The sequence below is a fragment of the Tetrao urogallus genome, assembly GCF_951394365.1.
Source record: "Tetrao urogallus genome assembly, chromosome: 15".
NCBI classification, from domain to species: Eukaryota; Metazoa; Chordata; class Aves; order Galliformes; family Phasianidae; genus Tetrao; species Tetrao urogallus.
The window spans coordinates 1,944,723-1,956,848 of record NC_136828.1 but is presented as its reverse complement, the minus strand read 5'-3'; the positions used below and the strand labels follow the sequence as shown (position 1 = coordinate 1,956,848).

General features: G+C 55.4%; 1 protein-coding gene across 1 annotated transcript in view; it reads left to right on the top strand.

The window, feature by feature from the left end:
* Nucleotides 1–2: 2 nt before the first annotated feature.
* Nucleotides 3–12,126, top strand: part of WDR90 (WD repeat domain 90) — a gene marked incomplete at both ends in the record, with an annotated part of 29,206 nt that continues 17,082 nt past the window's right edge. Inside the window, 20 exons of the mRNA XM_079543071.1 lie at nt 3–189; nt 793–884; nt 956–1,132; nt 1,343–1,481; nt 1,918–2,088; nt 2,524–2,615; nt 2,970–3,142; nt 3,395–3,462; nt 4,187–4,296; nt 4,733–4,951; nt 5,521–5,583; nt 5,781–5,849; nt 6,141–6,251; nt 6,326–6,471; nt 6,858–6,915; nt 8,231–8,349; nt 8,783–8,944; nt 9,810–9,913; nt 10,913–11,029; nt 11,570–11,805. Of these exons, the coding sequence (XP_079399197.1) occupies nt 3–189; nt 793–884; nt 956–1,132; nt 1,343–1,481; nt 1,918–2,088; nt 2,524–2,615; nt 2,970–3,142; nt 3,395–3,462; nt 4,187–4,296; nt 4,733–4,951; nt 5,521–5,583; nt 5,781–5,849; nt 6,141–6,251; nt 6,326–6,471; nt 6,858–6,915; nt 8,231–8,349; nt 8,783–8,944; nt 9,810–9,913; nt 10,913–11,029; nt 11,570–11,805 (2,613 nt within the window). The remainder of the gene's footprint in view (nt 190–792; nt 885–955; nt 1,133–1,342; nt 1,482–1,917; nt 2,089–2,523; nt 2,616–2,969; nt 3,143–3,394; nt 3,463–4,186; nt 4,297–4,732; nt 4,952–5,520; nt 5,584–5,780; nt 5,850–6,140; nt 6,252–6,325; nt 6,472–6,857; nt 6,916–8,230; nt 8,350–8,782; nt 8,945–9,809; nt 9,914–10,912; nt 11,030–11,569; nt 11,806–12,126) is intronic.

Below are 12,126 nucleotides of genomic sequence, written 5' to 3'. Positions count from 1 at the left end.
CAATGCCATTACAGCCGTTACCGTTAACTCCCGGCTCCCGCTCCTTGCTGCGTCCCCGTTACCGCGGGCTCACGGTCACACGTGGGTGCGCCGAAAGCTGCGGGAGCGCGGCGCCCCCTATCGGCCCGGAGGCCCCGCGGGAAGGGCACCACGTGACGTGCTCCCGAAAGGGGGGCGTGGCTTCGCGGCGTGCGGGCGCGGATTGGCGGCGGGCGCGCGGGACGGTTGAGCCATGGCGGCGGGTAGCGGCGCAGGGACGGGGCTGGGGGGCGTTGGGACACCTTGGGGACGGGGGATGGGGACGCTGGGACGGGGGGGTAGGAGCGCTGGGATAGGGCTGCAGGGCCGTGGGGACGTAAATACGCGGCGGGATAGGGATTGGGAGGGGAATGGGGACACCAGGGTGCAGCGGGATAAGGATGGATGGGAATGGGGACACAGTGGGACAGGGTTGGGGTGGAATGGGGACGCAGAGACACGCTGGGATGGGGCTGGGGGCACTGGGACACATCGAGACGAGCCTGGGGGGCTGTGGGACACCGGAACAGGGCTGGGGGTACCGGGGGGAATGGGATATACTGGGACAGACCCGGGGTGGAGTGCTTGGGGGCACCGGGCACACCGGGACAGGGCTGGGGGGTGTTGGGACGGGGCTGGAGGGGTTGGGATGGGGCTGGGGAGCACCGGGAGGATGCTGGGGCAGTGGGGATGTTGACACGACGCCGGGGAAGAGGAGGGGAGGTCACGATGGTGTCCTGTGCGTTGCATCCTCCACGCATCACCTCCCTGCAGCGTGGCAGAGCCCCTACCTGAACGTCTTCAAGCATTTCCGTGTGGAGGAATGGAAGCGCTCCCACAAGGAGGGAGACGTCACCACTGTGATGGTAACGAAGGTGCCAGGGATGGCTCTTACCCAGGGTGGGCAGCAGAACCCCATCATGCTGTGCTCCTGCAGGACAAGACGCTGAAGGGCACGGTGTATCGCATCCGGGGCTCCATCCCTGCCAGCAACTACCTGCAGCTGCCCCGCACTGGCTCTCAGTCTCTGGGGCTGTGTGGCCGTTATCTCTACCTGCTGTTCCGGCCCCTGCCCCGCAAGTACTTCGTGGTGCACCTGGATGTGGCTACTGAGGTGTGTGGGGGTGCGGGGTGGGTGTCCTGGGGGGACTGGGTCCTGCTGGGAGCTGCAGAAGGGGTTTAAGGAGGTGACAGAGCCCTGTGCTCCTTTAGGGGCCGCTGGGGCTGCTATCCAGCCCCTAACAGGGGCTGCAGGGAAGCTGGGGCGGTTGTGAGGTCCCTCCCAAACCCGCAGGGTGAGTGATGTGCTCCCATCTGTCCCCAGGAGAACCAGGTGGTGCGCGTCTCCTTCTCCAACCTGTTCAAAGAGTTCAAATCCACGGCCACGTGGCTGCAGTTCCCCTTCATCTGTGGGGCAGCCAAGGGTTCGCTGCGTGACAGCACAGCCAGGGCTTCCAGGCAAGGTAAGAGGTGGCCAAAGCGAATCATTAGAAAATCAATGGGGTTTGGAAGTGGAGTGATGTGGGTGAGGAGATTTGAGGGGGAGCCCAGCATCCCTCCTGCAGCTCACAGCAGTGGGTGAGGTGAGTTTCCTGATCTCACATCTGCGCTAGTTGGGAGCAGAGAGGTTGAGCGTGGGGGAGATATTGAGCAGGCAGTAGGGACTCTGAGGAGCTGGGAGGTTGGGGCCCTAAGGGGCTTTGTGCACCGTGGCATTTCCATTGCTGCAGCCAGACTAACACAGCGCAGCCCCAAACCGGCTGTGTGTGCTGGTGGGGCTGGAGGAGCAGAGTGGGGATGGGACGGATGGGGCACAGCTGTGCCGTGTGTGTGCCACCCACCTCGTGTCTCCTGCTTTGCACAAATTCTGCTGTACCTGTTAAGGTTCTTTGTCTGCAGACCTGGTGGGAGCTGCCCCTGCCAACGCACGCTGGACCTGCCTGGTGCTTGACCTGCACTATGTGCTCTCCCTGTACCTGAGCCGGCGGTACAGCCACCTGAGGAGCATCAAGCTCTGCTCCAACCTGCTGGTCAAAAACGTCTGCACGAGCGACTTGCTGTTTGAGCCAGGTGGGGAACTGAGACCCTGTGAGATTTCGACCAAGCCTGGTTGTACCATGGCGTTCTAAAAGCTGCTTTAAGAGCCCTAAGTGCAGCAGGGCCACTGCCTCTGGCTGAGCAGCTTGAATTCTTAGTCTGTGAGCATGGGAAGGTGTCTGTGGCAAACACTGGGCTGGCTGTAGTGCAGCAGTGGTAGGAAGCAGAAGGGGCAAAGCACTTGGTGAGATGTGAGCAGGTTCTGTGTGCAGTAGTCGATGCAGCCTCTTGACCTCCCTGGAGGAAAGTGTCATCTCATTTTCTAGCTGGAAAAGTAAATGAGCAGAAAAAAGTTAAATATCTTACCAAAGTTAGTTAAGGGCCTTAGCAAACCTCAGGTCTCCCAGGGCTGTGCCCACAGACTCTGTTGTTGGGCTTTTTTATCTTTGAAATCCAGATATCTTCCAGCACTCTTTCTTCATCCACCTGCTCACTGTGGTAGTTACTCAGTTAAAACCTTCATTTCTGATTTGTTTGAAAACCTGCCCAAACTCACTGGCCTGCTGGTGGGACTTAGAGGTGCTGCATGCAGTGAAAGGCTTCTGAGGTTTGTCATGTAGTGAAGGCTGTTGTGAAATTACAACTGCACTGAGGAAGGAAGAGAAGAAAATCAGCACAGCCCCAAGCAAAAGCACACAAAAATACAAAAAGTAGTAGAGATGAAGTGAATCCTGGCCCTGGGGGGTTTATAGTGTGATGCCAGGGGTCTGTCCTCTTGGGTTGTCTTTGAAGGCTGGGAGTTTCAGGGTACAAAGGTTCATTTGTAGTTCGATGTTACAGTGCTTCAGTTGTAGCCTTTGTGCTTCCTCTGCCCCTGAAGAGAGGAATTCTGTCCTGCTGGGGGCTGATTTCAGGCAGCTCCTTGCAGAGCCTTCTGTCACCTTCTGTCTCCTGTGCCACCAGGAGTGACGCTCTCTGAAGCCCGCCGTGCCAGCCCAGCCTGCCATGGGGCCACTCCAATGCCACGGGACATGGCCTTCCCAGTGCCCAAGGGAGGAAAATGGCACGACCACTACGACTACATCAGGTACTGACAGCACACAGAGCTTCAGATCTCTGCTCCTGGGGACGGGTCTGCACGTGGTGTGGGCAGACAGGGTGGGTAAAGCTGGCCTAGGAACGACAGATTTGCTCGGGGGGGGCAAAAGGAAAAGTCTTGTAGGAGGCAGTGAGCTCAACCTGCTTCTGAGAGAGGCTTCTGTGCCAGGTATAGGCTGTTGTGAGATCCTGCGTGCCTGCGTGGAGTCCTGGTTACGTGGTGCCTTCTGATTTTGCCCAGGTTCCCACCCGATGGCTCCAGTCTGCCGTATGACTCCATCCAGAGGAGCTGCTCCAGTCCTGTGGCAGGTGGGATGGCTGGGGACAGCAGGTGGGACAGCAGAGGGGACACACTGGCCCCGTGCATGTGCTTGAGTAGCACTTGTGGGGCTCAGTCAGAGCTTTTTGCTGGGGGAGCTGCCAAAAGCTGAGGCTGACATGGGTCAGATGAAGTACTGCGTTTGCTGGGAAATTAGATTAATTCTAAAGTAGCTGTGAGATGGGCTCCTTTCGTAGCTATTATTGAGAATTCAGAAAATAGCCCTCAGTGAGCCTCCTGGGGTCAGAGTCCTTTCCCTTCTCCCTCCCAGCTCAGGGCAGCAAATCCGATGTGTTATGTGTGCGTTATGCCTGCTGTGTATCTGCTGTAGTGCTTCCAGTGAGTGGGGGACCCAGATGGATTTTCCATTGCTATTCATCCCCACGCCTTTCTAGACTCCATCGGCAGCCGAGCGGTGCGGCTCTTTGCCTCCAGGGGAGGTTCAGGCTGGATATTAGGAACAAGTTCTTCTTAGAAAGAGTGGTGAAACAGCGGCACTGCTGCACCAGGAAGGTGGTGAGGTCACCAGCCCTGGAGGTGTTTCAGAGCCACGGGGATGTGGCACTGAAGGACGTGGCTCAGTGGGCGTAGTGGGGTGGGTTGGGGTTCAGCTTTGTGATCACAGAGGTCTTTTCCAACCTTAATGATCCTATGATCCTTCCCTGCAGTAGGTAGCTAACAGGGCACAGCCCAGCCCTTTCTTCTGTCACCCAGGTGGCCACAACTCAGAGGAGCCCCTTGGCCAGCTGCCCCAGCCGGTGACGCTCACCAAAGCGGTTCGAGACCGGCTGTCCCTCATCCAGCAGATCACCAGTCCCAAGGCTGTAAGTGTGCTGTGGGTGGAGGGTGTGACTCCTTTCTGCTTTACAGGGAGTTTTCCCCCCATCTTTTCCTTTAGTTTCTGTATCTAGAATGTAGAAAGCTGCTGCTTGTCATTTGCAGCCTGATCTGGGCACGGTCTGTTGACCCGGAGGCCACAATTAATAAGTCAGTGGTTCACTGTGGCATAGCACAGAGCAGAGAGGAGAAAAATGCCAACGGCTCCGTAATCTTCAGACATCCATCTCAGCTGGGCAGCAGATACTTTTGTCTTCCAATTAAAGATAGGAAATGAAGACTGGAGGCTAAAGGGACCTGGTGGGGTGAAGAGCCACTCAGGAGTGACACCGGTGTCCCCCTGTCCCAGCCCTTGCAGTGGGTGCTGGGAGGGCTGAGCCGTGCCCAGGGCTGAGCCGTGCTGGGGGCTTTGCTCTTTCCCAGATGCCACACCGGTGCCCTGCAGCTGCAGGAAGCATCCCTGAGGTTCACCTGGCAGCCCCAGAGGCCCTGCGTGTTGGGGAGCAGGAGGCAGAGGATGGGATGCTGCGTGGCATGGGGGACTCCGTGCGGTCCCTGGCTGTCAGTGATGGTGGCATCCATGTGTATGCACACCAGAGGAGCGAGCGAGCTGCCCATGCCACCCATGCAGGCTCAGAGGAGGTGAGTGAGCAAAGGGAGGACACAGCAGCCCCATTTCCCGTTGGCTGTGGTTCTCCTTACTGTTCCCCCCCTTTTGGAGGCTTTGATGGTGGGACACTTTGGTCAAGAGGAGAGGAGCTCTGCTGCTTGGAACACGAGCTTTTGCTTCCTGCATGTGTCAGGGCTCCCTGTGAGCCACGTGTTCAGCCAACAGCACCGGGTTTTGCCAGGCACTGATCTCTCCCCTGCACCTTGCTCCATCTGCCCAGACTGTGCTGAGCACATGGGGCCCTGGGTACTCTTCCCCAGCCCTGCCCGTGTGCCCTGGCACTGCTGTGGGGCTGACGTTGCTGGGGATGTCTCTGGGCTCCCTAGAGACACTCGTGGCTGATGGCTTTGAGCCCTGCAGAAACAGTGGAGGGAACACAAGCTTCAGGCTGGACTTTGCTGTAATGCTACAGAATGCTTTTGCTGGCGTTATTTTTTTCTTTTTTTTGGTTGTCCATTCTTTTCAACTCCTATCTACGTATCTTGAAAGGAGGATTTGTGTTTGAATGCACTAAGGCACTTGCTGTTACCCATCTGCGCAGGGCGTGCACAGGAAGGGCCCAGGAGCAGATGCACCAGCCAGTGGGAGAGCCTCTCGCTGCAGGGTAAGGCAGTGCCCCTCTCGCCTTCCAAATCCGACTTCTCCTGGGATGAATAAAAGGGGTCCCTCGGAGAGAAAGCAGAGCTGTCCCAGTGCCACACAGAGCCAAGAAATGGGGACGGAGGGGCTCAGCAGTCAGAGCACCCAGGCAGAGCAGTGGGTGAGCTGCCATCATCCTCCTCTGACTTTTTTCTTTTCCAGAGCTTCTTACCAGATCCTATCCTGAAGCTGAGGAAGGTGATTGGCTTTGGAGGCTGCAGCACCAAGTGGGTCAGTACCTGGGCGGCTGTGTGAGCTTGTCTGTAACACTGTGCTGCTTTCTCAGGGGAGCAGAGAGCCCACAAGCACCACGCTTGTGGAACATTTGTGCTGGGGAAAACGACCCTGCGACAAATGGGCGTGAGGCCGTGTTTGTGCACGGCTATTCTGCTGTTACGGTGGCAGAAATCAGAAATGATGGCAGCCATTTGGATCTCGTGGCTTCTGCGGATTTAAGAGACCGTTGTCTCCAACCTGGGCTCGCTGTGACATCTCAGCTGCCCTCTTGTTTCTCTCCTGCAGGCGCTGTGGACTCGGAACAGCTCTGCAGTGGTGTACCCCTGCCACGCAGTGATAGTAACCCTGCAGATTCAGACTGGCGAGCAGAGGTTCTTCACTGGCCACACGGATAAGGTAGAAGTGCTTTCCTTCCAGAGGCACGCAGTCGCTCCCAGCTGCTCCCATCCCAGCTCTCCGATGTCCCACAGGTGTCAGCGCTGGCGTTCAATGGCAGCAGCACCCTGCTGGCCTCGGCTCAGGAGGGTCCCCTGGGTGTGCTGCGCCTCTGGGACTTCCCCAAAGGCAGCTGCGTGGCTGTGTTCCAAACCCACGTGCGGGCCGTGCTGTCCCTCAGGTACGTGCCAGCCCTGGAGGGGATGCGTCCTCAGCCCGTCCCAGTCCTCAGTGTATTCCTCTCTGTGTTTTCTTTCCCAGATTTGAGCCCTATCACCAGGCAGCCTCGGTATTTAGGGCCTGTAATTGTAAATGGCAGGTGTTGCAGCATGGCAGCTTTTCCGTGCTATTGCTGTGTGATAAAGCAGGGGTGAATTACAGCTCTCCATCAGCCTGCATTTCTCAGCAGGCCCGCTGGCAGCTCTCCCAGCACAGCTGATCTGCTGGCAGCTCACCTCAGCACTCACCACCTCCCCGCATCCTGCACTTACCTGCTTTGATTCCCAGCTGAGATGCATTGGGGTGTGAGGTGCAGCCCCTCACCAGGTGCCCCCCCTGTTCTTGCAGCTTTTCCTACAGTGGAGCCGTTCTGTGTGGCGTTGGAAAGGATCGACATGGCAAAACGGTGAGAAGTAGAATTTGGTTTTTTGGTGTTTTCCCTGCTCTGCTGAGCAAGTGGTGTGAGAGGGCTGTTCCTTCGGATCCTACAGCTGCTGTGCAGGCAGAGCACTGCTATGGGCTCGCTGGCTTCCAGCTGACAGCCAGGCCTGGAGGATTCTCCTTTTGTCCTCTGGGGATCGCTGCAAACTAATGCACACCACTGCCTGGCTGAGGGACACGAGCTTGTGCAGCACCTTGTGCTGGAATGCCTGCAAGCACATAGTGGAGGAGTGGGAACTGAAATGGGAGATTGGGCACTGTCTGAAACCCAAAATACATCTTTTGTAGCGTGGAGGGCGAGCAAACAGATGCTGGGTTTAATCCTTCCGTTCTGGGCATTGCAGACATTGCGTGCTGGAAGGGTGCTGGGTGCTGAAGCTGCCACCCACTGATGTAGCTAGAGGATGACGCAGATCCCACATGTAGTAGTCAAAAATAAAGCTGTTTTTTGGGGCTTTGTCAGTGCAACTGTTTTCACCCAACAATCCCTTATTGGCAGCTCCCAGCAATTAGCTGTGCCACTGCTGGCTGCCTGCAGGAAGAAAACAAACAGCCACAGGATTGCTCCGGCTTTATTCCAGCATAAAGCAGTGCTCCACAGCCGAGCTGGAGACCCACAGCTGGGGGGCTGCACATGGGCTGCCCAGGAGCACTGCTGGGGTGATGCTGCAGGCTGTGCTGGGTCCAGCCTAACTGTTTTCTGAGAGCAGAGCGTTTGGTCACCTGCCTGTTCTCACTGGTTGTCCCCTTGGCTTTGGGTGATCTCTGTCCATCCCCATGTTTGGAGACCTGCAGGGGCCACTCCATGAGGTGGGGAGGCTCTGAGCATAGCCTGAGACCCTGAGACAGGCACTGTCACTGCTTTGCCACATGAATTGGCACCATAGGCGAGCAACCCTGGAGCTGAGCGGCATGCTACAAGGAGGGCAGCAGACTTGCCATTTCCAGCTCTTGTGGAACATCTCAGCCATGCTGCAGCTTTTCCAACTCAGAAAGCAGAGTTTGTGTATTTTCTTTCCTGAATTTGAGCCCCAGTGCCAGGTAGCCCCAGATTTAGGACCTGTAATTGCGGTTGCCAAGCAAACACGCTGCAACGAAGCTTTGCTGAGCTGCTTGGACTGTCCTGAGCCCTCTGCAAAATCAGATTTTTCCCTCATTCAGTATTCTTACCAGCTCCAGAGCAGTCCCCAGGCTGTGCAGCTGTTCTGCTCTGCTGGAAAAACTCTTCCTCTGCCAAGGTTTCCATATTTCAGCTGCTCTGCTGTGCTGTCTCCCTTCAGATGGTGGTGGTGTGGAACACTGCCCAGGTGACCCGTGGTGGAGAGGTGTTGGTGCTGGCCAGAGCGCATACGGATGTGGACATCCAGACCTTGAAGATTGCTTTTTTTGATGACACCAGGTAGGGTGCATAGAAAACATGTGGGCAGAATCAGTTTGGGCATGGCTGTGGAGCACTTGAGGCGCTGCAACCGTTTAAAAGGAGCTTTTGAACCAGGTGGAGAGCGACTTTTTATGTGGTCTCGTGGTGATAGGATAAGAGAGGAGGATTTTCAACTAAAAGTGAGGAGAATCAGGTTAGATATTAGGAGGAAATTCTTTACTCAGAGGGCAGTGAGGTGTTGGCACTGCCACCCAGAGCTGTGGGTGCCCATCCCTGGAGATGCCCATGCTCACGGGTGGGCAGCTGAGCTGAGGGGGGCACAGCCCACAGCGTGGAACCAGTCAGGCTGTGAGGTCCCTTCCAACCCAACCGTGCTGCACTTGCACGATTTGGGCTCGCAGGAGCAAGATTTGATCCTTTTCCATCCCTTACCCCATCTCTCTTGTGACAGGATGGTGTCGTGCGGCCGGGGCAGCGTGAGGCTGTGGCGAGTGCGGAACGGAGCGCTGCGCTCCTGTCCTGTCAACCTGGGCGAGTACCACGCACTGGAGTTCACTGACCTGGCCTTTGAGGAGGGCAACTCAGCTGCCCGTGAGCCTGACGACCGCACGCTGTAAGATTGCAGCCTTTTCCTGTCCCCACAGCGCCGTGCCTGGGTGCCCTTGGAGCTGTGGGAGCTTCTGCCCTCCTCAGCGGGCTGTGCTTCAGTAGAATGCAGGCCATGAGTCCTCGCGCTTGCCCTGTGATGTGTTGCCTTGTGCTGAGACCTGAGGCTCGTGGTTTGCTTTCTGTTGGAGTGGTGCAAATCCTCTGAGATACAAACAGATCACTTTTTTGCTTTAATGCTTTATTTTAATCATCAGAGCAGACCCTTGCTGCTACCACACGCAGCTCCAAGCCGACCAAGCTGTGCCCCTGCCCTCCCTGAGGGCTGTGTCCCAAGCTGAGGGTTCTCACTGAAGTCTGTGCTGAGCTTTCGGCTTGTTTTCTGACTGGTATTTTAAAGGGGCAGAAGGTGATAAAATAGGAAGCTGTGACTGACAGATTGGACATCAGGTTGGATATTAGGAACAATTCCTCAGGAAGAATGGGGATGCAGTGGCACCACTGCCCATGGAAGTGGGGGAGTCGCCGTCCCTGGAGGTGTTCCAGAACCATGTTGGTGTGGCACTGTGGGCAGTGGGGATGGGTTGGGGTTAAACCTGGGATCTTAGGCATGTTTTTCAACCTTAATGATTCCTCTCTTGCCGTCTTGGCTGTAGGTTTGTGGGATAGCACGTGGAAAGGCCCTTAGATTACCGTAGCATGAAATGACTTTCCATCTTAACAGGTTATGGTGTGCTTCCCCTCTAAACCTGCATTGTTACTATAGGACTTCTGCACAGTAACACCCCGGAAACCTGGATTTTTGCTGTGGCACATCCACACGGTTCCTCTTAACCCTGAGGAACCAGAGCACGCGTCCTTCTCCTTTCCAGCTTCGTCTGCAGCAGGAGTGGCCACGTCCTGGAGGTGGACTACAAGAACGTCTGCGTGCGGAGTGCGCGGCGGCTGCTGCCTGCACAGCTGCAGGATGGGGCAGGTAGGTGGGCAGGGGCAGCGTAGATCCCACCCCTGGTAGCATAAAGCAGCTGTCAGCCTGCTGCTGAAGCTTGTTTGGGGTTGATTAGGTTGTTGCTAGCTAGCTGTTTTCCCTTTAAGCACTGCAAATGGTGCAGCAAAGCATCGTCCTAAGAAAGAATCGCAGCGTTTTCGATGCTGATTGCACTTTCAGAGGAACGCTGCTTTTAGAAACATGAAACGGGGGTCTTAATTTGCTGATGAGAATCTTAATGCAGTGATGTGAAAAAGCGAAGCGGATGAATGAAAGGATGAATTTTGGGGCTTTTTTTTTTTTTCATTACTCGGCCTGTGTGAAGTGTTTGGGGAAATCTTTGATGCTGTATTCTAAATGATACAGCTTGCAGCTCGTCCATTAATTTTAACAGCAGGAAGAATTCACTTTCAAGTGTCACTGCTCCGCTATCTTAAAACTTGGTGCATGTTTTGCTTTGGCAAATGGAGCTAATTAACCTAGAGCTTGCCTCTTCGGGAAGCACAGAACTCTAGTTCCTGCTTTGTGGGTGAGAACCCAGCCTAGAGATGAAGTGATTGATGTCCCTGGGTGCCTCAGTGGCAGCAGCATTGGCTGCCTTTGGTGCTGTGACCATAGACGACGTACTGGCATCGAAACATCAGCTGCTTTCATCACCTCTACCTGTCAGACGCTGCAGAAAGGATTTGAGACACAGGGATGGAAGTTTTGTATCTCGGACACTTCACCTTGCCACGCAATCTTTTGCAAGCCAAAAGTATGGCAGGGTTTAAAAAGTGGCTTTTCTGTGCCTGGCAAGAGTGAACAGAGCTGTGCTGATGGTAAGAAGTGCTGGAAGATGACAGGGGGTGACTGGGACCTTTCAGAGGTGCAGTCCTTCACAGTGGGATTTCTGGCTGCTGGTGCAGCTCTTGGATGAGAGAACCCTCCATTTGAGTTTTCGTATTTCTGTCAGTATACAACTAAGTGTTGTTATTGATTTTCCAGGCCCTGGGATCGCTATAAACAGTATCAGCATCTCCTCAAGCCTTTGTGCCACGGGCTCAGCAGACGGCTACCTGCGGCTGTGGCCGCTGGACTTCTCAGCTGTTGTCCTTGAAGCAGGTGAGCAGAGCAGGGAGCAGTCCTTCCCACCTCCACAGTGCAGCAGCCTGCTGCTGGGAAGCAAAGCCTCTGCTCAGATGTCTCCTAAAGTAACGCTTGTGAACGAGGGCGTTCTTTCTGCTGGCTGTCACTGGGGGTGACTGTCTTGGAAGTATTTTACTTGAGTGACTATTTATTCCTGCTCGTTCTTGTAACTCCTAGGGATGAGGCAGGAGGGCCTGGGGGAGAACAGGCAATGCGTCTTGATTTCTGTGCCCTTGTACCCACAGCTCATCCGTGCATGAAAAATTAGGAGAGAAGTCAAGCTGTTCTTTGCTCTTTTTGAAACAGTCACCATAACAGCAGAGCCCAGGGACTGCTAGAAAGGGCAGAGACTAATTTGGCACTGAGCTCAAACCTGCAAGCACTCAATCTTGAGATCACGTGGGAAGTCTATTCCTACGTGCATTACTTGCCCAAGTATGCATCTGGCTCTGCAGCTGTGCTCCAGGCGCCGTGCTTCTGCTGTGGGGCTGTGCTGACTGCTGTGTCCTCCCCCAGAGCACGAGGCACCGGTGAGCTCTGTCTGCATCAGCCCTGATGGCCACAAAGTCCTGTGCACGACCACAGCCAGGAATCTGGGCTACCTGGACATCCAGTCCCGGGGCTACAGCACCCTGATGCGCTCCCACGAGGATTCCATCTTGGCCTTCTCAGTGGAAGGAGTTTGGAAGCAGATGGCGACGGTGTCTCGAGACAACACCATCCGGGTGTGGGACCTCGTGTCCATGCAGCAGGTGGGGTAGATGAGAGCTGCTGGGGATTTCGTGTTTATTAATCATCTGCCCAGGTTCTGCTTAGCTGAGTTATCAGAGCTTTGTGGTGTAAGAGCTCTTAAATGTCCTCCTTGGAGCACAGGGTGTCCCCTGCACAGGAAATCCTTCTGAAGCCTGCAGTTCTCCGGCTCTTAGCTTAATGTGTAATTTGGTCTTAGCTTCTGAAGGTGTAATTAAACAAAACGGCCTAATTTGTTTTCCCTTCCTTTACCTTGTGAATCCTGCTTTTAACACAAATCACAGTTCCCAAGGGCTTTATCTAAAAAGCCCAAAGACCCAGGA